This window comes from Sus scrofa, chromosome 15, assembly GCF_054392235.1.
Source record: "Sus scrofa isolate SSC_HxYL_T2T_F1_AM1 chromosome 15, Sscrofa_HxYL_maternal_Yorkshire_Landrace_v2.0, whole genome shotgun sequence".
Taxonomy (NCBI): Eukaryota; Metazoa; Chordata; class Mammalia; order Artiodactyla; family Suidae; genus Sus; species Sus scrofa.
Window position 1 is genome coordinate 135,024,056 of NC_139397.1, and position 27,981 is coordinate 135,052,036.

The 27,981-nt window shown below is 52.2% G+C and overlaps 2 protein-coding genes across 22 annotated transcripts in view; one reads left to right on the forward strand and one right to left on the reverse strand.

The window, feature by feature from the left end:
• PLCD4 (phospholipase C delta 4) overlaps nucleotides 1-15,906 on the forward strand; it is a 35,302-nt gene extending 19,396 nt beyond the window's left edge. For 4 of the 10 annotated variants that reach the window (XM_084998284.1, NM_214052.1, XM_084998285.1 and 1 more), the window contains 7 exon segments: nucleotides 3,165-3,350; nucleotides 5,087-5,243; nucleotides 5,600-5,716; nucleotides 5,950-6,122; nucleotides 6,933-7,068; nucleotides 7,415-7,564; nucleotides 7,643-8,319. In XM_084998284.1, coding sequence (XP_084854410.1) covers nucleotides 3,165-3,350; nucleotides 5,087-5,243; nucleotides 5,600-5,716; nucleotides 5,950-6,122; nucleotides 6,933-7,068; nucleotides 7,415-7,564; nucleotides 7,643-7,749 — 1,026 coding nt within the window. In that variant the 3' untranslated portion in view covers nucleotides 7,750-8,319. 10 annotated transcript variants of the gene reach the window in all.
• On the reverse strand, nucleotides 9,180-27,838 carry ZNF142 (zinc finger protein 142). Of its 12 annotated transcripts, none has more exons than XM_085000399.1 (10): nucleotides 27,733-27,838; nucleotides 27,316-27,431; nucleotides 25,420-25,733; nucleotides 22,050-22,128; nucleotides 20,411-20,575; nucleotides 18,391-19,215; nucleotides 15,330-15,507; nucleotides 11,667-14,598; nucleotides 10,915-11,020; nucleotides 9,180-10,065 (listed from the first exon to the last, which is right to left on the reverse strand). In XM_085000399.1, the coding sequence occupies exons 6-10, from the start codon at nucleotides 19,172-19,174 to the stop codon at nucleotides 9,596-9,598; spliced, it is 4,470 nt and encodes a 1,489-aa protein (XP_084856525.1). In that variant the 5' UTR covers nucleotides 19,175-19,215; nucleotides 20,411-20,575; nucleotides 22,050-22,128; nucleotides 25,420-25,733; nucleotides 27,316-27,431; nucleotides 27,733-27,838; the 3' UTR covers nucleotides 9,180-9,595. The 12 variants fall into 12 exon arrangements, with proteins under 12 accessions (XP_084856525.1, XP_084856524.1, XP_020932137.2 ...); XM_085000398.1 differs by having other exon boundaries at nucleotides 22,050-22,162; XM_021076478.2 differs by having other exon boundaries at nucleotides 22,050-22,649.
• Nucleotides 27,839-27,981: the final 143 nt, after the last annotated feature.

Sequence of the window (27,981 nt, forward strand, 5' to 3'; positions counted from 1 at the left end):
TGCTTATGTAAACATATATGTGAGCATATGGTTACATTTTTTAAAACATAAATGGGATGATCTTTTCTATCCCTTTTATATCTCGCATATCATACATATCATGAATGTCTTCCCCTGTATAATTTTTTCTTTTTCTCTTTTCTTTTTTCTTTTCATTTTATTTTTTGTCTCTTTAGGGCCGCCCTCATGGCATATGGAGGTTCCCAGGCCAGGGGTCAAATTGGAGCTGCAGTTGCCGGCCTACTCCATGGCCACAGGAATGCAGGATCTGAGCCACGCTGAGACCTACACCACAGCTCACAGCAATGCCGGATCCTTAACCCACTGAGCAAGGCCAGGGATCAAATGCATGTCCTCATGGATACTAGTTGGGTTCATTAACCACTGATCCATGACAGAAACTCCCTATTGGCCATAATTTATTCAACTAATAGATGGTAACCATAACCAGTAAATGGTAAACATTTAGGTTGCTTGAAATGTTTCATGTGTACACACGTCTTTGTCCATTTACTCTTTCTCTGAGATAGATTCCTAGAAGCAAACTCGCTGGGTTGAAAAGTTTGCAGGTTGACATTTCTGGTTATTATTGTCAACTCGCCCTCTGGAAAAAAATCCCAACCTGCACTCCAAGCCACAGTATAAGTGTGACGACAAATAACTACAGTAGTAGGATGATTCATAGTGGCAAACCTGGGAAAAAAGTCACATTTTGGAGTTCCCACTGTGGCACAGTGGGTTAAGAATCTGACTGCAGCAACTCGGGTAGCTGCAGAGGCGCAGGTTTGATCTCCAGCCAGGCTCAGTTTGCTGCAGCCTGTGCCATAGGTTGCAGCTGTGGCTCAGAGTCAATGCATGACCTGAGAACTTCCATATGCTATGGTGTGGCCATAAAAAAAGTCAAGTTTTTAAAAAAGAAATGTCTATATTTCCTTCTTTTGAATTAGTTGATATTACTATTTACCCAGTTTTGTTAGGGTCTATAAGTTTTAATTGATGCACAACAGTTTTTTAGAATGTTAAAAGATATTAATGCTGTGTGTTATGCATATTAACACATATTAATGCAAAATGTTTTTTGTGGCCTACTTTTTCTTTTTGTATTTATAGCATCTTCTGCCTTACACAGGTTTTTAAGCTTTATGTAGTCAAATCTACCAATCCCTCCTTTTTTTTTTTTTTTTTTTTTTGTCTTTTTGCTATTTCTTGGGCCGCTTCCGCGGCATACGGAGGTTCCCAGGCTAGAGGTTGAATCGGAGCTGTAGCCACCAGCCTACGCCAGAGCCACAGCAATGCAGGATCCGAGCCGCATCTGCAACCTACACCACAGCTCACGGCAATGCTGGATCATTAACCCACTGAGCAAGGGCAGGGACCAAACCCAAAACTTCATGGTTCCTAGTCAGATTCGTTAACCACTGCACCACGACGGGAACTCCCCAATCCCTTTTATGTCTTCTGAGTTTTCATTTCATGGTTGTTGTTTTTCTTTTTTTGGCCACGCCCACGGCATGTGGCAGTTCTGGGCCAGTTATCAAACCTGCACCATAGCTGTAACCAGAGCCACAGCAATGATAATGCCAGATCCCAATCCGTTGAGCCAAGAAGTAACTCCTCATCTCATGGGGTTTTTTTGTTTGTTTGTTTTTTTGTTTTTGTCTTTTTAGGGACATACCCGTGGCATATGGAGGTTCCCAGGCTAGGGGTCGAATTGGAGCTACAGCTGTGGGCCTACACCACAGCCACAGCAACGTGGGATCCAAGCCGCGTCTGTGACATACACTACAGCTCACAGCAATGCTGGATCCTTAAACCATTGAGTGAGGCCAGGGATCGAACTCACACTTCCTGGTTACTAGTCGGGTTCGTTAACCACTGAGCCACCACGGGAACTCCATCATCTCGTGTTTTCAAAGGATTTGCTACCTTAAGGTCATTAAAAAAAAATGTCTATTTTCTTTTAATATGCTTATGTTCTTTATATTTACGTAAATCTTTAATCTATGAGGATTTTTTTTTTCTTTTTAGGGCTGCACCTGAGGCATATGGAAGTTCCCAGGCTAGGGTCCAATTGGAGCTATAGCTGCCAGTCTATGACATAGCCACAGGAATGTGCTATGAGGAATCTTTATGTGTCAAATGTGAGGTAGGGGTCTGCATTTTTTTCCCCCTTATGGATAGAAATATTACAGGTTTGGAGTTCATGTTGTGGCTCAGTGGGTTACGAACCCAACTAGTATCCATGAGGATTTGGGTTCGACCCCAGGCCTTGCTCATTGGGTTAAGGATCCAGCATTGCTGCAAGCTTCAGTGTAGGTCACAGATGTGGCTTGGATCCTGAGTTACTGTTGCTGTGGCTGTGGCTTAGGCCTTGCACATGCAGCTCTGATTCAACCCCTAGCCTGGGAATCTTCCGATGCTACAGATGCAGCCCTAAAAATAAAAGAGAAAATAAAAAGAAGTTCCCACAGAAAGATTGCTTGCACACAGAAGGGAATTCCTAGTGGGTTTTTCGTTGTTGTTGTTGTTGCTTTTTAGGGCCACACCCACGGCATATGGAGATTCCCAGGCTAGGGGTCGAATTGGAGCTACAGCTGCGGGCGTACACCACAGCAATGCCGGATCCTTAACCCACTGAGCAAGGCCGGTGATTGAACCCACAACCTCATTGTTCCTAGTCAGAAATCATTTCCACTGTGCCATAACAGGAACTCCGGGAATTCCTGGTGTCAAGTGAACTTATAATATTTCTTTCTTTCTTTCTTTTTTTTTCTTTTTTTTTTTTTTTTTTTTTGCTTCTTTATGGCCACACTGCAGCATACAGAGGTTCCCAGTCTAGGGGTCATATCAGAGCTGCATGTGCAGGCCTACACCACAGCCACAGCAATGTGGGATCCAGGCCACGTCTGTGACCTACACTGTAGCTTGCAGCAATGCTGGATCCTTAACCCACTGAGTGAGGCTGGGGATCGAACACACACTCTCATGGACACTATGTTGGGTTCTTAATCTGCCAAGCCACAATGGGAACTCCCCAGTGAGAACTTGTGATCAGTCACTTCCTTTGCCTTTGAGGTGGTCCTGTGAGAGCAGTGGGACCTGCATGATCTCCAGAGGGTTCCAGAGCAGATAATTAGACAGGCCTCTTCATTTTTGTCCCCTAGGAGCTTCGGAGGAAGATCTTGGTGAAGGGGAAGAAGTTAAGAACACTTGAGGAGGATCTTGAGGAAGAGGAGGAAGAGCCAGAAGAGTCTGAACTGGAGGGGGAGCAGGAGGCTGAGCTGGAGCTGGAGGCCCAGTTTGAATCTGAGCCCCAGGAGCTGAGCCCTCGCAGTAAAGACAAAAAGAAGGTAAGCCGGGAGAATGGTCTTTCTGTTCTGGCATTTGATCAGTCTGGACCACAAGCTGAGAGCCCACGTGTGAAGAGACTGGAGCCAGGCAGGGTGGCTGGCCAAGGGGCAGAATGCTCCTTGCCTCCGATGAAAGAGGCCTAAGAATGCATACAAGAGCATCACTATATATATATATCGCATCACTGTATTGCCGTATAGATAGATCGCAGTGAATTTCCAACCTCTTCGCCCTCAAATCTTTTTATTTATTTATTTAAAAAAATTTTTTTTGTCTATTTGCCTTTTCTAAGGCTTCACCCGCGGCATATGGAGGTTCCCAGGCTAGGGGTCCAATCGGAGCTATAGCTGCCGGCCTACACCAGAGCCACAGCAACTCAGGATCCGAGCCGTGTCTATAACCTACCCCACAGCTCACCGCAATGCTGAATCATTAACCCACTGAGCAAGGTCAGGGATCGAACCCAAAACCTCATGGTTCCTAGTCGGACTCGTTAACCACTGAGCCACAACGGGAACTCCCCTCAAATCTTTTAAAAGTGAACTCGTATAGGGAAGCTCAGGATACAAAACAGATAAATGCAAAGCCATCCTGGTTGAAGCACCCCCTTGGCTCTCTCCTGGATCCCCCAAGTAACTTCTGAGACATCTTTGTATTACTTCCCAGTCTCCTTAAAGGCCAGTTTAAAAACCACTGATGGGTGTGTGTGTGTTTATATTGTGTAAGTAGGGCTTGCTAGAGTGACTGCTGTGGCCTCAACTAAAGTGGGATTAGTTCGAGAAAGATTCTTGGAAAAGGTGAATCTGAGGAAGGGCCAGAAAGAGCCAAAGAGAAGGAGCAGGAAGAGCTGGGGAAGGGGCACTACTGGCGGGATCTGCAAATATCCTGCTTTGAAGTCTGCATTTCTCTCTCTTGTGCACTTACTTGGCTCAGCTAACTTCTAGCTTATCCTGTTCTCGCTGAAGCTGTGTTGTCTAACCTGCTGCCAGGCCCAGGGATGGAAATGGGAATTCAGGAGAAAAATTTGGGACTCTCGCATCCTTCCGGGTGTGACTTCCGTGACCATTTGTATACCTTGATGTATCTGTCTGGGCTCAAGCACTGCTTTTTTTTTTTTTTTTTTTTTTTTTTTTTTTTCCCCTTTTTTAGGGCTGCACCTGTGGCACATGGAAGTTCCCAGGCTAGGGGTCTAATCAGAATCGCCACAGCCACAGCAGCGTCAGATCTGAGCTGCATCTGCAACCTACACCACAGCTCATGGCAACGCCAGATCCTTAACCCACTGAGCGAGGCCAGGGATTGAACCCCCAACCTCATGGTTCCTAGTTGGATTCGTTTCCGCTGCACCAAGACGAGAACTCCTGTTTAATAATAATAATGAATTTAAAACCCATTACCTGCAAAGTAACATAGAGCAGACCCTTCAAGCCCAGAGGCTGAAACTGATCCCATCAGTATCTAGAGACAGCCTTTATTCCCATTCCCATCCTCAGGTTGTGAGGTGCCCGCTGTTGTGTTCGCCTTTGTGTTGTGAGATTATGACCCAGGCTCCTATTTCCAAGCCTGGGGTCCTTCTCTTTCCCAATCAGGTGAGGCAGGAGGGAGACTACAGTGGGGAGGCAGTGGGCAGAGGCTTAGGCTGGGTGGGGAAGCACAGATCTTGGCCACTGGCTTCTGCCCTCTCCGACTGCTGATGCTTCAATTCCATCTTCCTCTCTACTGTCTCCTCTTCTAGAAAGTCAAGGCCATCTTGTGTCCAGCCCTCTCTGCCCTGGTTGTCTACTTGAAGGCGGTCTCATTCTACAGCTTCGCTCATTCGAGGGAGCACTATCGCTTCTATGAAATATCATCTTTCTCTGAAGCCAAGGCCAAGAGCCTCATCAAGGAGTCCGGTCAGGACTAAAAGGGGGAGGTAGGGGAGGAATTGGGATGAGTAGAGTCAGGACTGCTGGGCAGGCAGATGAGTGCCAAGAAAGAGGACGGGGGAGGTGAGGAGGGATGGGGAGCCAAGCAACTCCTCAGACCAGGCAAGGGACAGGAGTGTGGCTTGTGGGCTGAAGGCTCCAGGAGGAAGCAGGCTGTGGGAGATGGTCTGCATGGAACAGCAAGAGGCACAGCCAAGCTCTCTAGAGCCAGCCTTCAGAGATGCTGGAGAGAAGAGTGAAGTGGGTGGGCAGGGTCCTTGGCACCAGGGAAGAGGAGCATCCATCCCACCCACTAGCACCCCATCCCCACACCCACTTTACAGGCAATGAGTTTGTGCAGCACAACACCTGGCAGTTAAGCCGTGTGTATCCTGGTGGCCTGAGGACAGATTCATCCAACTACAACCCGCAAGAATTCTGGAATGCAGGCTGCCAGATGGGTGAGGGGGCGGTGGGAACAGGGGGAAGCGAATGGAAGGGGAGCAGGTGGGAAGTAAATCCCTGGCAGGTGAGGGCTGGGGCCGGGGATGCTCTGAGAAGCGTGCTAGCTGAGGAAGGTGCTCCCATGGAGTTCCCAGCAGCCCTTTCACACTCCACGTGTCTGTCTAACTCCCGGAAGCGGGGGCTGGCTGGCCCCCATGGTGAATCCTTCCCTTTTCTCCCGGGCCCTCAGTGGCCATGAATATGCAGACTGCGGGGCTTGAGATGGACCTCTGTGATGGGCTCTTTCGCCAGAACGCTGGCTGTGGCTACGTGCTGAAGCCAGACTTCCTGCGTGACGCTCAGAGTTCCTTCCACCCCGAGAGGCCCATCAGCCCTTCCAAAGCCCAGACCCTCCTAATCCAGGTATAATGGAAAGAGAAACTGTTGGGAGGAAACTGGGATAGCTGAGGTAGAGGCTGGGGATGGGGGAGGTTGGTGGGGGCAGAGTGGCTTGGTCTGACGGGAGTATAATGGGTGAAAAGCTCCTCTGGAGAGGCTGCATGGACCTTGGAGCCAGTTGCCTGGATTCAAACCCATTTACTAGTTGTGTAATGTGGGGAAAACTGCTTAACCGTCATCTCCTCACCTTCAAAACCAGGGTCGTGATACCACCCATCCCACAGGGCTGTTGTGATTAATGTGAAGCGCTAACCCCAGGGTCTAGGGCTTCATGAGTCCTACAGAAGGTTTGCTGTGGAAGCACCCACTTTCAAACCAAATTTCTACTTGGATGCATTTTATTTTAGTCTTTCTAGGGCCACATCCTCGGCATATGGAGGTTCCCAGGCTAGGGGTTGGATTGGAGCTGTAGCCGCTAACCTACATCATAGCCACAGCAACACCAGATGCGAGCTGCATCTGCAAGCTACACCACAGCTCATGGCAATGCCAGATCCTTAACCCACTGAACAAGGCATCGAACCTGCGTCCTCATGGATGCTAGTCAGCTTCGTTTCTGCTGAGCCACAACAGGAATTCTCATTTTAAATAGCAGATAAGGTACCAGAAGAAAGTACATTACCCATGAGAATTAGCTCTGCAAACCCAAAAGCTAGAGCCCAGGGTCCTGTGACCCCCCTCCCCTCAGCCTTCCTCCTCCCCCACCCAGGGTTGAGAACTGGAGGGGGGCTGGGCTGAGCAGGAACTAGTGAGGTTCCAGAGCCCTGGTTGCAGGTAATCAGTGGTCAGCAACTCCCCAAAGTGGACGACAGCAAAGAGGGGTCCATTGTGGATCCACTGGTGAGAGTGGAGATCTTTGGCGTCCGCCCAGACACAGCCCGGCAAGAGACCAGCTACGTGGAGAACAATGGTGAGACTGGGCAGCGCCGGGGATGGGGTGGGGGGAGCACGGCTGTTGTTTTCCTACCACCTGGCCCTCCTTTAAGTACAGTCCCCTCTCCCGCCACCTCCATGGGAGGCAGCGTGGAACAGGACGAAGAAAGAGGACTTGGACATCTTGGGTCTGAATCCAGGCCCCTCATTTACAAGCTCCGATGACCTAGGCAAACTGCTTAAGGGCTCTGCGCCTCCATTTCCTCACCTGTGAAATGGTGACTGCCAAGAAAATCAGCGAGAGGACACAGGGAAAGCGAGCCGGCAGGGTCAACAACGTCTGTTTCTTCACTCCTTCCCTCGCTGCCTCTCTCCCCGCTCAGGTTTTAATCCCTACTGGGGGCAGACCCTCTGCTTCCGGGTCCTGGTACCTGAACTGGCCCTGCTGCGTTTTGTGGTAAAAGATTATGACTGGAAATCCCGAAACGACTTCGTCGGTCAGTACACCCTGCCCTGGAACTGCATGCAGCAAGGTGAGCCAGTCCCTCCCGCCCTGGCCCGCGCCGCAGCTCTGGCTGCCTTCCTAATGCTGTCCTCCTGTCCCCTTCCAGGTTACCGCCACATACACCTGCTCTCCAAGGATGGCATCAGCCTCCACCCAGCCTCCATCTTCGTGCACATCTGCATCCGGGAAGGGATAGAGGGGGTTGAATCTTAAGGTGGGCATTTCACAGGAAGGGTGGGTGCGCTGGCTTTAGATAATAAGGGAAACCTGGACGTGTGCTCCAGAAAGCAAACAGAGCTGGTGAAAATACTCAGAGCTGGGCTGAGTATTTCCTAGGCAATTACTTCAGCTTTCCTGACAAGGACCTATGTTTCACCTTCTCTTCCCTTTCCCCAAGCCTCTGTCATCACTCCTGTCTCTTCCCTCTGCATCCTCTATACTGGAGTTCCTGGCTTCCTCTTGCTGTAGGCTCACTGCCATACCCAGATCCAGGACTCCTCTTTCCCACCCACTCTGGCTCAAAGGCGGAGTGCAGCTAGAAATCCAGAGAGGGGCTTGGGGCAGAAAGATTCAGAGAGGCACTATCTCCTCCACTCCCAATTCCTCAAGTCCAGAGCCAGAGGAAGGAGAAAGCGAGCCTCGAGGCTCCCCAGGCAAAGGCTGGGGAAGATCTGACCTCAAGACTGTACAATGACACTCAAGAGAACAGTGAATGGTCCTCAGAGTCCCCAGTGGACTGCTTCTCCCCAGCCCCACCGGTATAAATAGAACTTCTCTCCAAAACTGGCTTGAGCATGGCCTCTCATTGCTGGGCAAGAACAAGGGTTGGGGACATTTGGGTACATGAGTAGGGTAGGGAAAAGGTGGAAAAACAAGGTTTCCAGCCACTGCCCCCCCCCCCAACATACTACACAGAAAGGGTAATCAGTATGGCTTCTAAGGGGAAAAAGGAGCAAAAGGAGGAGACAAAGCATTTTGCGATCCCATCCCATGTTGCTGTGAGCTGTGGTGTAATCGCAGATGCGGCTGTGGCACAGGCCAGCAGCTGTAGCTCTAATTAGATCCCTAGCCTGGGAATCTCCAATATGCTGCTAGTGTGGCACTAAAAAACAAAACAAAACAAAACAAAAAAAACAAAGAAAAAAAAGGAGCTATGTGATCCCAGCCCTCCTGAAGACTTTGCCTGGTATAGTCCTGGTTTATGTCTGATGTCTCAGCATAATTATTAATAGCACCGCTTTCAACTTTCCCAGTATGTTTCAGTTTCGATGGTTACTTCCACAGTCATTGTGAGGCAGTGATGGAATTCTGGGTTAGAGATCTACCTCCCCAGCCGTCTGCCTTTCACCCTGTCCTTGTGCTTTAACTCTCATGTAGCTGCTGAGCCAGTCTGGGGTGGATGCTGAATTAAGCTGCTTCTGGGAGGATGCTTCCTGGGGGGCAATCCTCCCTCTCTAGCTGGAGCAGGGCAAGGGCCGATTCGGGCTCAAGAACAGAGAGAAGAAGGCAGACGTAGGCCTGTTTTAGAATCAATCACTCGGTGAAGACGGAAGGAGACAAAGGAGAGACAGAGGTCTGAGAGGGGACGGGGCAGACTGAGATGACAGCAGGGCAGTGTGAGGTCAGGGACTTGGACGAGTCTATACGAGCTACAGATCATTTACCATGCGTTACACAGCAGTGGGCACAACAGCACATGCAGTTAGATACAACTGTTTTGAGGATGCTGAAGGAAAACAGGACTTGACACGGTAAGAAGGAAAGAAAAGATGAAATGGGTAAAATCACGATCTTATAGGCAGGGACTTTGGCGAAGTGATGGTGAAAAAAAATTAGGAATTCATAGGTTAAAAACACAGTGTGCCTCAAGAGAAGCCAATTTGTGGTCCATGTCTCCCTTTTATGTCAACTTCCAAGTACTACAGCCAGAGTCCCAGGAGGGTTCCAGCCTCCCTGGCACCTTGAAGCCAGCCCTTCCTTGGGCCCTGAGCTCCCAGGCTGGCTCCGGCTCCAGTCTGCACCGCACGTGCCCACACCCTCTTCTTATCTGGGGAGGCTCTCAGCCCTCAGGTCCGGTGGGGGGAGCAGCGGGAGCAGGAGGGCTGGGACCCTCCAACTGCACGTCATGCAGGTGCACCGTGGGGGTGGTGGGGTCTTTGCCAACGCCCTGGCTTGGGTCAGCCTGGTCAGGGTGGTGTCTGCGCACGTGCTTGACCACCTGGAATTTCTGCTTGGCCTTGTAGCTGCACAGGCGGCAGAAGAACGGGTGGCGGTCAGTGTGGGTGAGGGCATGATGGCGCAGGCCTGCGGCCCAGCGGAACGCACGGTGGCACACGTTGCACACGTAGGGCTTGGCCTCACTGTGCTTGCGCAGGTGGGTGCGCAGTAGGAAGCGCGTCTTGAAGGCCTTGCCGCACTGCTCACACATGAAGGCCCGCGCTTCCCGGTGCCGCGTCTCCTGGTGCACGCGCAGCGCGTCGGCCCGGTTGGTGCAGTACTCACACTCAGGACACTGGTATGGTTTCAGTCCTGTAGGACAGGGAACAAAATCACCACAGAAGGAGGTGGAACAAGGATGGGTGGAACCAGAAGAGTCAAAGTGATCTTGGGACATAAGGAACACATGCCACAGGTGTGCCCTTCTCCCAACACAGCTCCTTGTATACAGCGGGTACTCAATGGATGCTGATAACTACCCGGACCCCCAAGTAGCCATCTGACAGCGATAAATACTCAAATATACTAGGGTTTCTACATGGGGAGTTCCAACCTCCCTTTGGTCAGGGAGTACACATGGAACTAGGAATCCATTAAAATACAACTCCTTGTTTGACGCAAGAAGTAAAAGAAAATGCTTATGAGGGAAGGGGTAAAGGCAACAGAAGTGGCATTCATAGATGCAGAGGGCTCTGAAATGCATCTGGTTAATTCCTCCACACAAGGGGCCCACATGCAACAATCCCAGGCACGCCATCGGTCACACTCCTCATGGACTCTGCAGCCAGGAGAAGGACAAGTTAAAACGGGTGACCCTTCTACTTTCTTCTCCCCACTCATGACAGTTTCATCCTGTCTCTGTATGGACCAGGCAGACCCACTCCGTCCCTCATGTTTGAGTTGGGGGGTTCTCAGCAGCAGGTGGGCGGCCTTGTGCCACAATCCCCAGGGAAGCTTTTGCAAAGGATGCATCCCAGACTCTCAGCTTCATCTCTCCCCTGATTCTGATAGGTTTTCAGTGGGTTGGGAAGCTATTCTGGCTTTTCAGCCTACTCATTCCCCTCGATGTGAACACTGATGTTCCATGACTGTGAGCAAGGACAGACACCACCTCAGGTAACAGGGGAACCCCTTGGGCCTGTCCAAACCACCCCGACTCACCTGTGTGCTTGGTCATGTGGTACTTGAGCTGGTTGACCCACTTGCACTTGTAGCCACAGTCGGGGCACAGGTACTTCCGTTCCTCCTTGTGGATCCGCATGTGATACTGGAGGAGGGAAGAGCAAAGAGTCCACCCAGAAAATGGGCACCCTTTGGTACTCGGTGGATGTGGAAATGGGGCAAGCAGGCAGAGACGCTGTTGGCAGATAATCCTGTTCCCTGCTCCACTCCCACCCATTCTCCCCCACTGGCACCCCTTGGCCAGTTCCTACGACACCATCCTAACCCACTGGGCCTGCCCCCAGGTCTGCCCTATCTCAGCTCTGCCACTGAACACGTGTCTTTGGGCGCCCTGACCTCTAATTCTCAGATTATTCTGTAAAATGGGAACGAGTATAAGTAATCATATCTCCTATTTTTGAAAGGATTATTAGTGTCTGAGATACAGTGGAAGTGTTCAATAAGCGTTTGCTGTTATTATCTAGATTACTCCCAACCTATTACTGCATGACTTCATCACATGCCAAGCATGTATCATGGAATTTTACCTTTGCAACAACCCTATGGAGTATTATCCCCTTTTCACAGAGGAGGAATCTGAGGCCCGGAGAAGTTAAGGGACTGGACCAAAGTCCCAGAGCTAATATTCAGAAGAGCTGGGATTAGAGAACCCAGGTGGTTCTCTTGTGCCACAGAAGGAACGCACAGCCTGCAGTCCTTCTGTTCGCAAACCCCACAGTCCCTGTCCTTACCTTGAGGCGGGAGGGGTCAGCACAGGCATAGGGACAGAGGTGACAGCGGTAGGGCTTTTCTCCAGTGTGGATGCGGCTGTGCCAGGTGATCTTCTGCCGGTTCTTGGTGCTGTAAGCGCAGTCAGTGCATTTGTACAGCCGGGTGCCCCCGTGCCCTTTCACGTGGTGATCTAGCACGAGCTGATGGCGGCACGCAAAGTCACAAAAGGGGCAGCGTAGAGGGGGCTGGCCGGCGTCCCCATCCCCAGCTGAGGCCACTGCTGTGGCCGAGGTCTCCTCATGCTGTTCCAAGTAGTGCTTCACCAGGCCCACCCGCTCCCGGGCAGCAAAGTCACAGAGCTGGCAGCGGTGGCTGAAATGCTGCCGCCTCCGGTGCTCGTCCAGTGCCGGCCGGCTGGGGAAGGCCTCCTGACAGGCCCCACACTCGAGCCGGGGGTGCTGTTTCCGGGTGTGCCCCCGCAGGCTGGCGGGGCTGGGGCACAGCAGCCCACAGTGGGAGCAGTGCAGGGGGCCCTCGGTGGCCTCCGCGGGAGAGCCGGGGGCTGGAGGCGTCGGCTCGGGGTGCCGGCGCAGAGTGTGCTGCTTGAGCGCCGTCTCGGAGCTGAACTGGGCCTCGCACTGGGGGCAGGCAAAGGCTGGGGTGCCCTGGTGGCAGCTGTTGACGTGGCGTGTGATGTCGTGGCGAAGGTAGCCGCTGTAGTCGCAGAGTGGACAGAAGTGGGTCGGTGTCTTGTCGTGGACCCTCAGTCGGTGCAGGCGCAGTTTTGAGTTGGTACCAAATGTCTGGGGACAGGAGCTGCAGGGGATGCGGCCAACCCCAGTGTGTCGGGACTGGTGAGCCTCCAACCGGTACCGTCTGGTGGTGGAAAAGTCACAGAAAAGGCACTGATGAGGCTTCACTCCCTCATGCTTGAGCCGCCGGTGCTGCTGGAGGCACCGGCTCTGTTTACAGGTGAAGCCACAGTCCGCACACTGAAGCGGGGGCCGGGGGCCGCGGGCCCCGGCTGCGGCGGGGTGCCTCCGCTTCTGGTGGAGCCGCAGGGCAGCAGGTGCAGGAGCTGTGAAGGGGCAGAGGCCACAGCGCAGCTCTCCCGACGGCTCGAGGGGGCAGCCGCGGGTCTGGTGAGTCCTCAGGGCCCGCTCTTGATGGCAGCTAAAGGGACATGTGGGGCAGGAGAAGCGGGCCCCCTTCTGCTTTGGAAGCCGAGTGGTGTCCCCGCCACCAGGGCTGCGCTCTGTACCCCCACTGCTCAGGGAAGCAGAGTCTCCACTGCTCAGCGGGGACACAACAGGCTGGGTCTGGGAGGCCCCTCGCTTTCCACCACCGCCCCGTCCGCCCCGGCAGCCTTCAGCCACGTGAGAGGTAATGGAGGAGAGGCGCGAGCAAAGGAACGCACACGAGTTGCAGTGAAACTTGCCCTGCTCGAAGTGGAACTTCTCAGGGGCCTCGGTGGGCAAGGAGTCTCCTGCAGGAGAGACTGCGGAGCCCGAGAGGGCGGCAAGAGGCTCCTCTAGCTTTCCTGGCTCCCCAGGAGGCTCAGGAGGAGCATCTTTCGGGAGCGCGATCTCTATTTCTAAGGGTGCAGGTGGGGGCTTCCCACCTGCTGCATCCCCTGAGGCCAGGGTGTCCACGGGCAGAGGATGCACAGGGATGGGCGAATCTGGTCTGGGCAAGCCCTTGTTCTTTCTAAGCAGAACAGGACACTTCTTCAGCAGGTGGGTGCTGAGGCCGCGCTGCTGCTTGAAGCTGGCCCCACACTCAGGGCACACCAGGGGCTCTCGGCGGCCCTGGCACCCGGTCCTGGAGTGCAGACTCAGCGCCTTCTCCCGGCGGGTGATGAAAGGGCAGTGCGGGCAGCGGAAAGCCCGCCCCTCGCCCTGTATCACTACCATCTGAACCCGCCCCTCCAGCACCAGCGCCTCTGCCTGCTCTTTGTCCTGCCTTCTTAGGGCCTTGAGCAAGGACTCTGATTCAGGGAACTGGGGCAGGGGTGCTGTCTCCGTGGGGGGCGTTGCCTTGAAGGTTTCCGCCCAGCTGTTAGGGGGCTCCTCTGAGGAAGGCGCATTTGTAGGGGGCTCAGAAACTGGCTTTTCCAGAATGGGCTCCTCTTCGGTACCCAGGCCGGAGGTGCCGGCACCTTCAAAGGTAGACAGCTCTGTCAGGGTTCCATCTGGCCCTTCCAGCCTCAGAGGCCCGGAGGGCTCCAGGGTCCTGAATGCCTCAGGAGCTGTTTCGGTGATCTCCTCAAGGGGTGGGTCGGCCACGGGCTCCAGCTCCACCCCCAGGGCCTCCAGGTGCAGCGTGCAGCCGCCCTCATCTACCTCCGCTGGGCTGGGGCTGCCAACCAGGTCATCCGCCCGGGGAGCCTCGCCGCCGTCCTGTCTCCCAGCACTGTCCTCCTCGCTGGTCTCTGGCAGGGCCTGGTCCAACCTGGGGTCCACCACAGTCTCCGAGGTGTGCTCTTGCCCTTCAGGCTGGGCAGACAACTGGCTCGAGGGCTCGGAGCCTGGCGGGGGTGTTGGGCACTGCCCGGCCCCCTCTGGTTCCTGGCTGCCGTAGCGGAGCTGCCAGACCTGGTCCCCAGGCACGTAGCCATGGGCCTTGCGCTTGTGGAAGAAGAGGGTGGTGTTGCTGAAGGTGCGGTAGTCACAGAGGGCACAGCGGAACTCGCGGAGGCGGGTGTGCTTGCAGTTCTCGTGGCTCAGCAGGGCTTGCTTGTGGCGGCTCTGGTAGCTGCAGTAGCGGCAGGGGTAGAGTGGCGCTGGCGCGCTGGGGTGGTGCTGGGAAGCCATGTGCTTCTGCAGCTCATATTTCCGCTTGCAAGCGAAGGCGCACACCTCACACATCAGGGACTTGCCCTGGTGCCGCAGCTTGTGGCTGCTCAGCTGATCAGCCCGGTGGCAGCGATAGGAGCACTGGTTGCACTGGTATCTGGTGAGGGGGGAAAATCACCATTAGGAAACCAATCATAGCAACTACCAGTCGCTACATAAATACCTACTACGGGCCAGGCTCCACACTCAGTGCTGGACGTGTGTTATCTAATTGAATCATCTTTTCTGCTGCCCTATGAAATAGGCACTGAAGGGAACAACTTGCCTGGAGTGACAAAGGAAGTGACGGGCAGAGAGAGTGGAGCTCCAAGGCTTATGTTCTAACGACACTACACTGCTTCCTAAAGGGAAGACAGCGGGAAGCAGCAAACTTCTGCAGACTCCCGAGGAGCTGCCTCGGCCACAGCCCCAGGGGGCAGGTGTCTATGCCTAGTTCCCTCTCTCCCACGGAGGCACAAAAGCCAAGGAGAAACCCTGGAGCCAGCTGTATTCACAGATCCGAGGGGAACGTGCCTGGACTTGGAAGTGGCCGGGATGAGGGCCACAAGTGCAGCCCATCTACTTCGCCAGGACGGGACTCTGAGAACTCAAGTGACACTTTCGTCTCTGGGCCTCTGCTCTGGGTCTATACACCCTTCTCAGTGCCCAGAGAGCTCTCAGTGTGCAGACGGGGCCCCAGGCCCAGAGGGCAGCTACAGACATGGATCAGCGAGATGACAGGAGCAGAGAGCAGTTAGGAGTCTCTCTGGGGCCGGGAGCTGACCTCCAGGGCAGGGAGCTTAGCCCCAGGTTGCTGGGTTAGGGAGGGCGGCCCGAGTGCGCTCACACCTGAGGTCCCCCGCGTGCTTCCGCATGTGCACGCTGAGGTAGTGCTTCCACTTGGTGACGTAGCCGCACTCGGTGCACATGTAATCCTTGGCGTTGGAGTGGGTCAGCATGTGCTTGGACAGGTAGCTCACGTCTCGGCACGTGAAGTCGCACAGCTCGCACTTATGTGGCTTCTCGCCTTTGGGGGTGGGGAGGGAGTGAGAGGGGAGAGAAGACAGGTCAGACCAGGGGAGCAGATGGACATCTTCCCCAGCCAGCTCACCCTGCCGCCCAGCGCGAGTGGAAGCCAGGGTGCCGATGCTGAGGTCTCAGGTGACCACTGTGCCACCCCGCCGCGGAGGAAGATGAGGGGAAAGCGCAGAGCCAGCTCTTCGAAAATCAGCGTTAAGGTCCACTCGGGACGTGTTCTACATACAACTTACGAGCACTAATGGCCCACTGCTCCATGTAGCCCAATTTCTGCCAGTTTTGCAGAAGAGGAATAGAAAAATGTAGGCAAGAAGACATAGTGGTAAACAACTGTGATGCTGGAGTCCAACACAGTAATAAAGATATTAATAGCTGACATTCATACAGAGCTCGCCAGGTGCCAGGCAGCTTTCTGAGCACTTTATGCAAATGCCTCCTTACTGACCCCTCATGACAGTCCTTAGGAGGCAGATGTTAGGATTACCCCATTTTTCTTTTTCTTTTCTTTTTTTTTTCTTTTGCCTTTTCTAGGGCTGCTCCTGTGGCATATGGAGGTTCCCAGGCCAAGGGTCTCATCAGAGCTGTAGCTGCTGGCCTACGCCAGAGCCACAGCGACGCGGGATCCAAGCCACATCTGCGACCTACACCACAGCTCATGGCAACGCTGGATCCTTAACCCACTGAGCAAGGCCAGAGATCGAACCTGCAACCTCATGGTTCCTAGTCGGATTTGTTAACCACTGAGGCATGAGAGGAACTCCAAGGATTACCCCATTTTTGACAGGATGAAGCTGAGACACGGAGAAACCACACAGCTCCTAAGCAACAATTCAAGCCCCAGTTTACTACTGTGTGGCCTTGGGCAGATTATTTAACCCCTCTACATCTCAGTTTCCTGGTCTCTAGGAAGGGGGTGACAAAAATATTGACCTCACGTGGTCGATATGAACATTATGAGATGTCCCAAAGTCCTCAGTGGTGCCCAGCAAGTGCTCAAGGATGAGCTGTCCCTGTAGTTGGTCAAGACCTGGCACTCAGACCTGAAGGGCCAAGCTCCTCCAGAACCCTTCCCTGTGACCCCCTCCCAGCCCCTCTCCTTAAGGTGAAAGGCAAGCAGCGTGGGGGTCCTGGCTCTGGTCCTATATGCTCCTGACACAGGTCGTTTAAATGCTCAGGGTTTCTCACCTGTCCTTGCCTTTCTTACAAGATGGTTATTATGGATTAAATGAGATCATCGATGTGAAAGAACTCTGTAAACGATAAAGCACCACACAGGCCTACCTCGGAGAGAATTGTGGGTTCAGTTCCAGACCGGCACAACAAAGCAAGGCACACTTTTTGGTTTCCCATGTATATGTAAAAGTTATGTTTACACTATACTGTAGTCTATTAAGTGCGACAGCATCATGTCTAACACAACAATGTACATACCTTTTTTTTTTTTTTTTTTTGGTCTTTTTAGGGCCGCATCTGCGGCATATGGAGGTTCCCAGGCTAGGGGTCCAATCAGAGCTACAGCTGCTGCCCTACACCACAGCCATAGCAACACAGGATCCAAGCTGTGTCTGCGACCTACAGCACAGCTCCATGGCAACACTGGATCCTTCAACCCATTGAACGAGGCCAGGGATCGAACCTGCATCCTCATGGATACTAGTCGGGTTCATTACTGCTGAGCCACAAGGGGACTACAACAATATACATACCTTAATTAAAAAGTACTTTATTGCTAAAAAAAAATGCTAACCATCATCTGACAGCACAGGGTTGCCACACACCTTCAATTTCTAAAAAACACAGGCTCTGGTAGCACAACAGAGTGAAGGGCAATAAAAGTAACTATGTTTGTAGAGATGTGAGGTTTTAGGAAAGGCTTCAGAAAAATGAGATTTTGTGACTAAAGCCTGAACAGAAATGAACTGTTTCATGGGAACAATGGTTTTGCCACAAGCAGCCTAAAAACTGCCCTCCCGACTGAAGAATCTTTGATATTTTTTTTCTGCTCTTTAGGGCCACACCTGCGGCATATGGAGGTTCCCAGGCTAGGGGTCAAATCGGAGCAATAGCCGCTGGCCTACACCACAGCCACAGCAACACCAGATGTGAGCTGCATCTGTGACTTACACCCCAGCTCACAGCAACACCAGATCCTTAACCCACTGAGCAAGGCCAAGGATCGAACCTGAGTCCTCATGGATGCCAGTCAGATTCGTTTCCCCTGAGCCATGATGGGAACTCCAGATGAGATGTTTTAATGTCTTATCAATCGACTGATGCTGCCATAGAGATCACAGATGGGAGGATGCTACAACAGGAAGCCTGTTTGGTTTTTACTCAAAGCATCAGTAATGCAGGTTACCAATGAAGAGTCTGAGTTGAAACACCTGCAACTTCCAGGGCACCAGACTGGATCGTGTTTCAGCATCACGGCTGCCAAGGCTATAACGTCTAAGGATGGCTCAGTTCCCTTACCCTGTCTCACAGCACATCACAAAACCTGAATTGCAAAGCAAAGCATCTGTCCTGGTCTGGGTTTCTTTGCTAACAGGCTGGGCGGGGGCCCATCCAGACCTGACTAGGGGTGGGGAGAACTGGACAGGGCCCTAAAAGTGCACAACAGCACAGCAGTCAGAGCACAGGCTCCGGGTCAGAGTCCCTGGACTCAAAGCCTAGCCTGACCAGTTGACTAGCTGAGTGACACTCGACTGAAGGCTTGTGTGTAAATGGCAAAGACTTGATTTATCTCTAGGAATCCTAGGTCCGGAGACCTAGGTGATATTCGCAAAGCCCTTCACGTGTCTGGCCGGTGCTAAGAGCTCCACCATCGCCATCCTCAGCACCGTGACCCGAGGGAAGGGGGAAGCCATCTCACCGGTGTGCAGCAGCATGTGGCGGATGAGCACCCTCTTGTGGGCCGTGGCAAAGCTGCACTCGGGGCACTGGTGGATCTTCTCGTGAGCATGCATCTTGCCCACGTGGTCCTGGTAGGCCACCGGGTTGAAGGTGGCAAAGGGGCAGAAGGTGCAGCGCAGCTCTTCGCTGCCGGGATGGCCCTGCTTCTTGTGTTTGCGGAACAAGTGCTTGTTGGAGCAGGCGAAGTCACAGTGGGGGCAGTGGAAGGCGTAGTGGCTCTTGTGGTGGGCCTCCATGGCTTCCGCCGTGGCGAAGAGCATGGGACACGAGTGATGGCGGCACTCCACGGCCCGCAGCCCATGGGTCTCCTTCAGGTGCTTCACGAAGGCCTTGCGGTCAGGGGCCACGTAGCTGCAGGCCTCCTGGAAGCAGCGGAGGGGCAGTGGCTCCGCCGAGGCTGCTGCGGTGTGGCTCTTGAGGTGCTCCTTAAGGGCCTGGCTGAGGCGGAACTCCTCCCGGCAGACGGGGCAGGCGTAGGTGTCCGAGTAGAAGTTGGAAATGTCCTCGTGCATGCTGGCCATGTGGCGGTTGAGGGCATTCCTCTCCACCGCGCTGTAGTGGCACAGGGGGCAGCGGTGGGCCTTCTGGCCCAGCTCCCGCAGCAGGTGGGTCTTGAGCTTGCTCTTGCTGGTGAAGAACTTCTGGCAGTTGGGGCACTGGAGGCTGGGGTCTGGGAAGTGGAGATGTAGGTGCTCCACCAGGTGGGTCCGCTTCTTGAAGCAGCGCTTGCATTCTGGACACATGTGGGTCTTGAAGAGGGACTCGGTGCCCGAAGCCACATCCCCTGGGAGAAGGCAAGGCAGAGGGGTGAGTGAGTCTTGGTTAGGTCGGGGACTGTCCAGACAATGGGAGAACCACAACGCGCCCGGACAAAACATGGATCACATGGCCTTACACCCTGCTCTGCAGGAAACCAAACAATAGCATCTCAAACGCTGCGGTCTCAGAGGAGAAACAAGGCGTTTAAGTACTCAGAGAAACAAAATCACAAGGACTCCTCAGATCTTGCTGTGGCCTGTAGGAAGAGCTTCACCCAAGCCACTCGCCATTCCGGAGGCGTTATTTAGAAAAGCTCAAGAGGAGTTCCCGTCATGGCTCAGTGGTTAACAAATCCGACTAGGAACCATGAGGTTGCAGGTTCCATCCCTGGCCTCACTCAGTGGGTTAGGGATCTGGTGCTGCTGTGAGCTGTAGTGTAGGTTGCAGACGAGGCTCGGATCCCGCGTTGCTGTGGCTGTGGCAGAGGCCGACGGCAACAGCTCTGATTCAGCCTGTAGCCTGGGAACCTGCATATGCCGCAGGAACGGCCCTAGGAAAGGCAAAGAGACAGGAAAAAAAAAAAAAAAAAAAAAGCTCAAAAAAACAATCGGGTTGGAGCATTCTTGTGCCTCCTGCCCTTGATCATGGGGACAGGCAGAAGAATCAGCAGGGCTGGTCAGAAGGAAAAGAACCTGATGGGGAGTGAGCAGGGGCAAGAGAAGGCGAGCCTTCTTACTTCTGAAACTGGCTCAAGAGCTCCGGCTCAGAGAGCTGGTAGTAAACATAAGCAGACCCTTCCCAGTCACCGAGAGAGTAAACACGCTCCCTGTGGGATGGGTTTCAAATGCTGTTCTACCAAGATGGAAAACTGGGAGGCAAGGATTCGGAAAAGCAATGCTAGGGGCTCAATGGCAGACCACAGAGGTTGCTCATCAGCAATCTCTGGCATCTTCATTATATGAAGATCACCTTCTCTCTCCCCACAAAAGCACTTTCTGCCGGAGGAAAGCCAGCCCCAGAGCAAACTCCATCTACCCCTGTGTCACCAGGCTCTGTAGCCATTTATCACTTTTCCACTAGACATGTCAGAGTGGAATATGAGCAACTGATGGAGCTGAACCAAAGCGCAGAAAACCAAGCCCTGGAGCCTCGATTTGAACCCCGCCCCCCAGTCCATTTCTCCCCACCACCGAGAGGCTCCAGCCCCCGCATGTCCTTACCCTTCAACTGCTGAGCCCCCTGGCCTTTCTCCAGGGCTTTCTGGGAGTCCTTCTGGCTGCCACCCTCTTCTTCCTCTACGTCCTCTTCTTCAGCTGACTCCTGCCCAGGCAAGGGCGTTCCTGCTTCCTCTGAAGGCTCTCCCTCTCCTGGGGACAGTTTGGGAGCTACAGATACACAGAACTTGATGACTAGAGGAGCCAATGCAGTGCTGAGCGCTTGTGCTTCTCGTACAGGCTGGAAGAATTCAGCCTAAGGGAATCTTGGGTTCTAAGTAAATCACCTTATCCCCGTTCAAGACAGAGCTAGAAAGGTCAGGAGCTGAGTTGTCAGGAATGCTCCAAATCTAAAGTAAATCAAGGAGTTCTCTGTGTGGCTCAGTGGTAAGGAACCCGACTAGTATCCATGAGGCCTTGCTCAGTGGATCTGGCGTTGCCGTGAGCTGTGGTGTAGGTCGCAGACACAGCTCACATCTGGCGTGGCTGTGGCTGTGGTGTAGGCCGGCGGCTACAGCTCCGATTCAACCCCTAGCCTGGGAACCTCCATATGCCGCGGGTGTGGCCCTAAGAAGCAAAAATAAAATAAAATAAAATAACTGAATAAAAATAAATCAAATCTCAGAGCCCTTGAAGGCAAGAGCTCAGAGGTCACTGAAGTAGAGGGCAGAAGCAGAGAACAGGTAGACTGTACCCTCCCAGCACAGCTCTCCAGGGCTGACAGCTGATGCTCAGTGCCTGTGACCATACCCTGACCTCTAAACTTCTACTGCAACATCCAGCTCAGCAAATTCAGGACCACACCCTGCATTCTCTAACCCATTCTATCCATCATAGAAGCAGCTGCCTCCGAAAGGCAAAGATGTATGACTTTTTCCCAGGAAAGAGGCATCTTCTCTTTGCACCAGAACACCAATGACGCTTAGCAAGCCAGATTCTCCCATTAGGATCCTGGCCTCTCCTGGCCTGGTTTCTCTATTTCCTCCTGCTCGTCTACTCACCCTCCCCCTTTTTTTGAGACCAAGAGCAATAAGAACACTTGAAGCACCACTTCCTCCCTCCCTCCCTCTTTCTCTCTTTTTTGCTTCTTAGGGCCTTCTGGCACGTGGAGGTTCCCAGGCTAGGGGTCAACGTGGAGCTGCAGCTGCTGGCCTCCGCCACAGCCACAGCAATGCCAGATCCTTAACCCACTGAGCGAGGCCGGGGATTGAATCTGCATCCTCATGGATACTCATTTGGCTCGTTAATCGCGAGCCAAGAAAGGAACTCCTTGAAGGTTAAAAGGTTTCTTTTTAAAATAATCTCAGCTTCTCCTGTCTAATCTCATTTGCTCTATCAGGAAATCTACAGGCATTCTGCCAGGGGCTACAGCCACTGCCCTCAGAAAGTTCTGAACTGGATCAGAAGAGAACATTCGTTAAGTACCTTCTAGACCACAGTATAGCCTAAGCCAAACTTCATTCATTGTCACCGACAAAGACTTGCTCTTCATCTCATATATTCTGACTGGTCCAGAGTGACTCGATGTCTTCCCACATGAGCCAGTAACCCTGTCCTTCTGTGCCATTCTGGGTTCTCTTGTATTCAAGCATATGTTCAAGGCGCTGGAAACAACTGCCCCTCCCACAAGACCTTGGCCTCATACCTGGCAGCAGCTCCTGGGGTGGAAGACCCTGAGCTGCAGACAGTTCTCCCTGTGTCCTGGTCCCATGGCTCCGCTGGTGCTGCCGGAAGAGTTTGACGTTGGAGCCCACGAAGCTGCAATGGTTGCAGTGGAAAGGGTAGTGCAGCTGCCGGTGCAGCTCCATGCCCTGCTGGCTCCCGAAGAGCAGGGGGCAGCCCCGGAAAGAGCAGGGCACGGGGAGTGCTCTGTGGGTCTGCCTCAGGTGGTGCTGGAGCCCCTTGCGATCTTGAGCAGAGAACACACAGCCAGACTCTGGGCAGGAGAAGGTGTCAGGAGTGTCCCGGTGAATCTTGAAGTGGCTCTTCAGGGCCTGGGGTTGGGCAAACTCTTGTCTACACACAGGGCATGGCAGGGGGCTATCTGGGGGACTCTGGCCCTGCAGAGGGCCAGGGAGAGTGAGGTTGCTGGGGGGCAGCTCTACAGAGCACGGGGGGCTGGTGAGGCCCTGTATAGGCTGCATTAGGGTCTCGGGGCACTGGTGCAGGGCCAACAGAGTGGGCTCTGCGAAGCTCTGCTCGCAGCGCTCACAGAAGTACACCTCCACCACCTTTACCAGGACACCTGCAGGCAGAGGATCGACAGAGAAAGGCACAGAATCAGATGGAACGAGACTCACAGGAATTAGTTACCAGTAGAAAATGCGGGTGAATCTTTTAACATTTGTGGAATGGAGATGGATGTAAGTCTGGTTCTCCACATGGACTGTAGCCCCATAAAGTCAGGGATGGCCTATCCTGCACGTGGGTTTGCATTCCCAGTATCCTGTATAACACTGGGCACAAAGTAGGTACTTCGTAGGAGTTCTTGTGTGGCGCAACGGAAACAAATCCAATTAGTATCCATGAGGACGAGGGTTCAATCCCTGGCCTCGCTCAGTGGGTTGGGGATCCAGTGTTGCCGTGAGCTGTGGTGTAGGTCACAGACACAGCTGGGACCCCGAGTTGCAGCTGTAGCTCCAATTCGACCCCTAGCCTGGGAACCTCCATATGCTGTGGGTGTGGCCCTAAAAAAGCAACAACAACAACAAAAAAAACCACAAAAAAAACCCCAGGAAGTAGGTACTTATAAGTATTTGTGAAGTGAGTGAGTGTAATAAGCATTGATGAAATCTAGAAAGCATTAACAAAAGGCAATATATTTTGCCCAAATAAAAAAATGAGAAAATTCCAAAAGTAGAAAATGACAGCCTGGGGATAAAAGCTACAAAACACATGACAGTGTTACTTTCAGATTCTGTGAGAAGATTTTCAAAGGCACAGCAATTCATCAAATGGAGAGCCTTTTTTCTGAAATGAGCCAAATCACATTTTAGTAATTGCTGCTGTTTCTTAAGCGACGGGCAGCACCTTGACAAAGAAAGGCTCAGGGCTCACTCTCCCTTGGTCCTCCAACTGCATTAAAAGGGACCTGGGATTCTACAAGGTTAAGGCTACCGTGCTTGTTCATGGTGAAGCCCAGGTTTATCCTATGTTTATTCTGGTGGTCCTCTTCCTCTTCACTATTTTTTGTTTGTTTACATAAAAATTCAGTGCAACAATTCAAATGGGAAGTATATAAAGAATAGACACCTCACTTTTTTTTTTTTTTTGGTCTTTTTGCCTTTTCTAGGGCTGTTTCCGCAGCATATGGAGGTTCCCAGGCTAGGGGTCCAATGAGAGCTATAGCCGCCGGCCTACACCACAGCCACAGCAACATGGGATCCGAACCGCATCTGCGACCTACACCACAGCTTGCGGCAACGCCAGATCGTTAACCCACTGAGCAAGGCCAGGGATCGAACCTGCAACCTCATGGTTCCTAGTCAGATTCGTTAACCACTGGGCCACGATGGGAACTCCTTTTTTTTGGTTTTTTTTGAAACACCTCACTTTCACACACAGAATTTGGTCTACATCCTTTAAGGCCTTTGGGGCCATTCTCTCTCTCTTTTTTTTTTTTTTTTTTTTCACTTGCTACATATCAGAGATAGTTTTACCCAGAGTAGTACCTTTAGATCTACCTCATATTTTTTTCTGTCTAGTTCATGGTACTTCAGAACATGGATAAATCAAAAGGAAATTCTGCTCTTACTGATGGACATCTGTGTTGTTTCCAAGCATTGCAAATAAAGCTGCCCTACACATCCTTATCCCTGCATCCCTGTGCATGTGTTTGAGTAGTTCTACAGGATGAATCCCTAGAAATACACCCCTGAGTCAAAGTACACATACGTTAAAGTATGTTACATTAAAAAAAAAAAAAAGAAAGAAAAAAAGTATGTTCCATAGATAAATTGACTTCAAAAGATTACACTAACTTATACTTTCCATCAACTATAAGATAGTACCTGTTTCTCCACAGTCTCACCAACACGAGTTTTATAAATAGTGCTACCTATTTGCCAAATTTGAGAAACAAAAATGGCATCTTGTAGTTGCTTTTATTTGGAATTTGTGTGTTCGTGAGATTAAGCATCCTTACGGTTATGGACTATGTGTATTTCTTCTTCAGTGAATTGCAACGTAGATTCCTCCCCCCTTCAAAAAAAAAAGTATACTGTTTCTTTTCCTTATTGTAAAACTTTGAGTTTTAAAAGTATTAAGGCTTCCTTATAGACTGCAAATGTTTTTCCAGGTTCCTTCTTAATTTATTATTTCTTTCACCACATCAAATTTAGAAATATTATATGATCGAATTGGCTAACGTTTCCCAGTATTCTTTACACACTGCCAAGGAAAACTGGTACAAGTGTAGCTGGAGGATGACTGTTAAAAACAGGAAAGATATCTAAAAATAAGAAGTTGAACATGTGGGAAGAACAAAGAGGCGAGTCTTTCTTTCAGCATGTATATAAATGTTCAACTCCCACCCTTAACGGCATGCCTTTGGTGAGTTAACTATGTTATTCACAACAAACCAGAGCGGGGGAATACCAGATTACCTCTAGGAAGCCCTGCCAAACCCTGGGTGGTAGAAAGAGGCTGGGCCTTTTGCCCAGTCCCTGGCTGTGCTTCCTGGTGGGAGGGTCAACATGGAGGGAACGATCCCTGAGCACTAGAGGAGAAAGGATTGGGCAGAGAGGCCAGAAAGGTCTTCCCTCCTGGATTCCTGCCTAGCGGATGTGAAGGCCTCACAGAGAGAGAGACTGCCAAGAGCTTGGTACAAGTTGTGCACCACCTTGCCAGCCTTCAATCAACATTCACCCACTGCAAGCCAAATTACAACATTTCTAAGGATAAAAATAGGAGGCTACTTTGTGTCTTCAGCACATTTATACATAAGGATCAAAAATAGCACAGACAAAAACTCAGGGCTGCTGGTCCCACTGGCCCGCTAGCAAAAAGGTTTGTACCTGGGGTCTCTCCCGGAGCACCTGGGGACAGGTTTCCAGCTACTGCTTCCACAATGATCTCCATGTTCCCTGTGTCCTCTCCAGTTGCTGTGGCCTCTACCAGCAGGCAGCCAGGATCGCCAGGCAAAGGTGGAGGGTTCTCAGAAGGACAGGGGCTCTGGACAGGCTCCAGGATTCCACGGTTCGAGAGAGGTGGGGGGATCAGCAATAGCTCAGGGCACAGTCCATCCATCTCCCCCGTGCCGTTAGCTGGCTGTGTGTCCAACACGGGGTCTGTCATCACCACCAACTTGGGTGCTGTGGCCTCTTAAGTGCTGATAAATCAACCAGAAGAAAAATAAAATCTAATGAGATCTCTCACTTTTCCCCCAGTTGGTGTGGGTACACAGCCCAGTGCCTGCCCAAGTACGCATTTCCTAGAATGGCAGCATGCCATATCTAGTTAACACAGAAGTTTTCCTCTTGCGACAAGGTTTGGAACAAAAAGCGTAAAAGTGGTAATGGGGTCAATACAGGAAAGAGACAGGAAGTTGTGGCCAATGGATATCTCTTGGTTATACCTCTGGAGGTGAGTGACCTCAGTCAAATCATTAAGCAATCCAGATATTGGTTTTCTTATCTGCAGTAAGACTGGGTGGGGCCAAGGGATCTTAGAGGTCCCTTCCCCTCTTAGTACCTTATGAGCTCACTAGTCCTTAGCTCAAGGCCCTTCCTTCAGGATCTGGTCCCTGCTGATCAGACTCATCTTCGATCTCTCCCCACAACAGATCTCTGAGCCAGTCACACCAATGAGCTGCCATTTCCCAGACTCATCACATTCTCTTTTGTTTCCACATCCTCACACATTCCTCTCCCCAGCCACCCCCTGGCCCCCGGCTTGATGGGCCTTTTCCCCTTTGCCATCTCTACGGCTTGTCTGGATAACCAACTCCTAACTATCCTTTAAGAATCTGAACAAATGTCACTTCCACAACGACGGCTTCCTAACATCGTTCACCCAAGCTTCTCTCTCTGGGAGCTGTAATGGCATCTTGGATGTGGCCCTGTCAGAAACACCGCACTGCTGTTTACCTATCAGTCTCCCTCCTTAGACCAGGAGCTTTCTAAGTGGAGATAATCGACACTACCACTTCACTGAACTCAGCTACCAACAGTCTAATGCAATCCAGACAAATAAGGGCATTCTAAGTGATGGATGAACTGTAAACACAGGGATGCATCAAAGTAAAGCTAGGTATCTACCAAGTACCAAGCCAGTGATTCCTTACGTATAAAGTAGCACACCTGCAGAAATTTCTAGCTCATTGACTACGGCCTCATGTTGAACACTGGGACCCATCTGAGAAATGAATGTCAACTAAATTGCATGTCCTCTTACACATGGGTAAAATCAGTTGAAGCGGAGTAATGAGTAATCAGTAAGACTGACAATAAGAACAATAAGATGGTAATCACTTTATGAAACTGAGTCATGGAGGTCGAGCAAGGGCCTAGGGCTAGGAAACCAGGTTACAGGTGAGAATTCTGCAACTCAAAGCCCGGATCACCCAAATTCAGAAGCTGGTGGGGCAGTGCACTTCTGCCCTCAAGGGATTCTCTGGAAACCACAACCTCCACTTACTGAATATCAGGAATCTTCCAGCATGGGTGGTGTATTTGCCTTAGAGGGGGAGCCAAGGAGGAGGGTAGTCTCGACTGAGACCCTTCTGCCGCTGGAAGGCGGAGTGAAGTGGGACACCGACGGGCACAAGAGAAGAAATGACCTTATCTTTGGGGCAGAGGCGCTGAGTTAAAGAAATGACAAATCAGAGCAGAGAGAAGGCCCGAGGAAAGGATGAGACCCGGCCTGGGGACCAAGGAACCCGGGTTTCCACTTGCCTGTGGGCTCTGACTCACCGCGTGGTCTTTGGGAGATGCAATCACTTCTCTTCTCTGGGCCTCAGCTTTCCTATCTGTAAAGTGGAGGCGATGACAGCGTCCACATCATTGGGCGGGAGCGGGAGTCACAAGAGCTGGCAAACGGGAAAGCCGTTTTGTAACCTGCAAGGCTTAGGATGGAGCATCATCAAGATTATGGTCCTGAGGAGAGGCAGCGAGTAACCAGGCGGGGTCCACAGCAGTGACGCGACGGAGGCACTGGGGCGGCTGATGGGATGCCCCGGGGTCCCGCTCGTCGGCGCGCTCCCTTCAGCACTTCTCCGGAGCGTTCCCACTGCCCAGGCCCACCTTCATCCTGGGGCTCGAGAAACTTTTGCCTCCGGCCCGCTCCGCCTGCTCTCCCGATTAGTTCCCGCCCCGCCCTCGCTCGCTTACCTCCCGGCCCCGGGCGGGCGGGAGCCGCATCTCTATGGTTGACCGGCAGCTGGCCTCCCGGGACTCCTTTTGTGCGACCGCCTCCGGCCCAGCCGCCTCTAGGACCTGGGGCACTGGAGGCCGCTCTCTCTTCTTCTGTGCGGCTGGCGGAGTACTCTATGATTCTCTCTATCCTTCCCCCCTTCAGCTCTCCACCGCTCGGCCGCGAAGCCCCAGGAGTACCATCGAGAGTTGTGGAGCAGAGTGGCC

Bases quoted from the DNA above. Each gene is read 5' to 3' on its own strand.
- ZNF142 (XM_021076478.2), bottom strand. From the start codon at position 25,699: ATGACAGACCCCGTGTTGGACACACAGCCAGCTAACGGCACGGGGGAG. The intron at 15,508-18,390 runs GTGAGATGGCTT...CCACCCCCAAAG, and splicing joins CCACATGCTGCTGCACACCG to GCGAGAAGCCACATAAGTGC. The intron at 14,599-15,329 runs GTGTGAGCGCAC...CCCCCTCACCAG, and splicing joins AAGCACGCGGGGGACCTCAG to ATACCAGTGCAACCAGTGCT.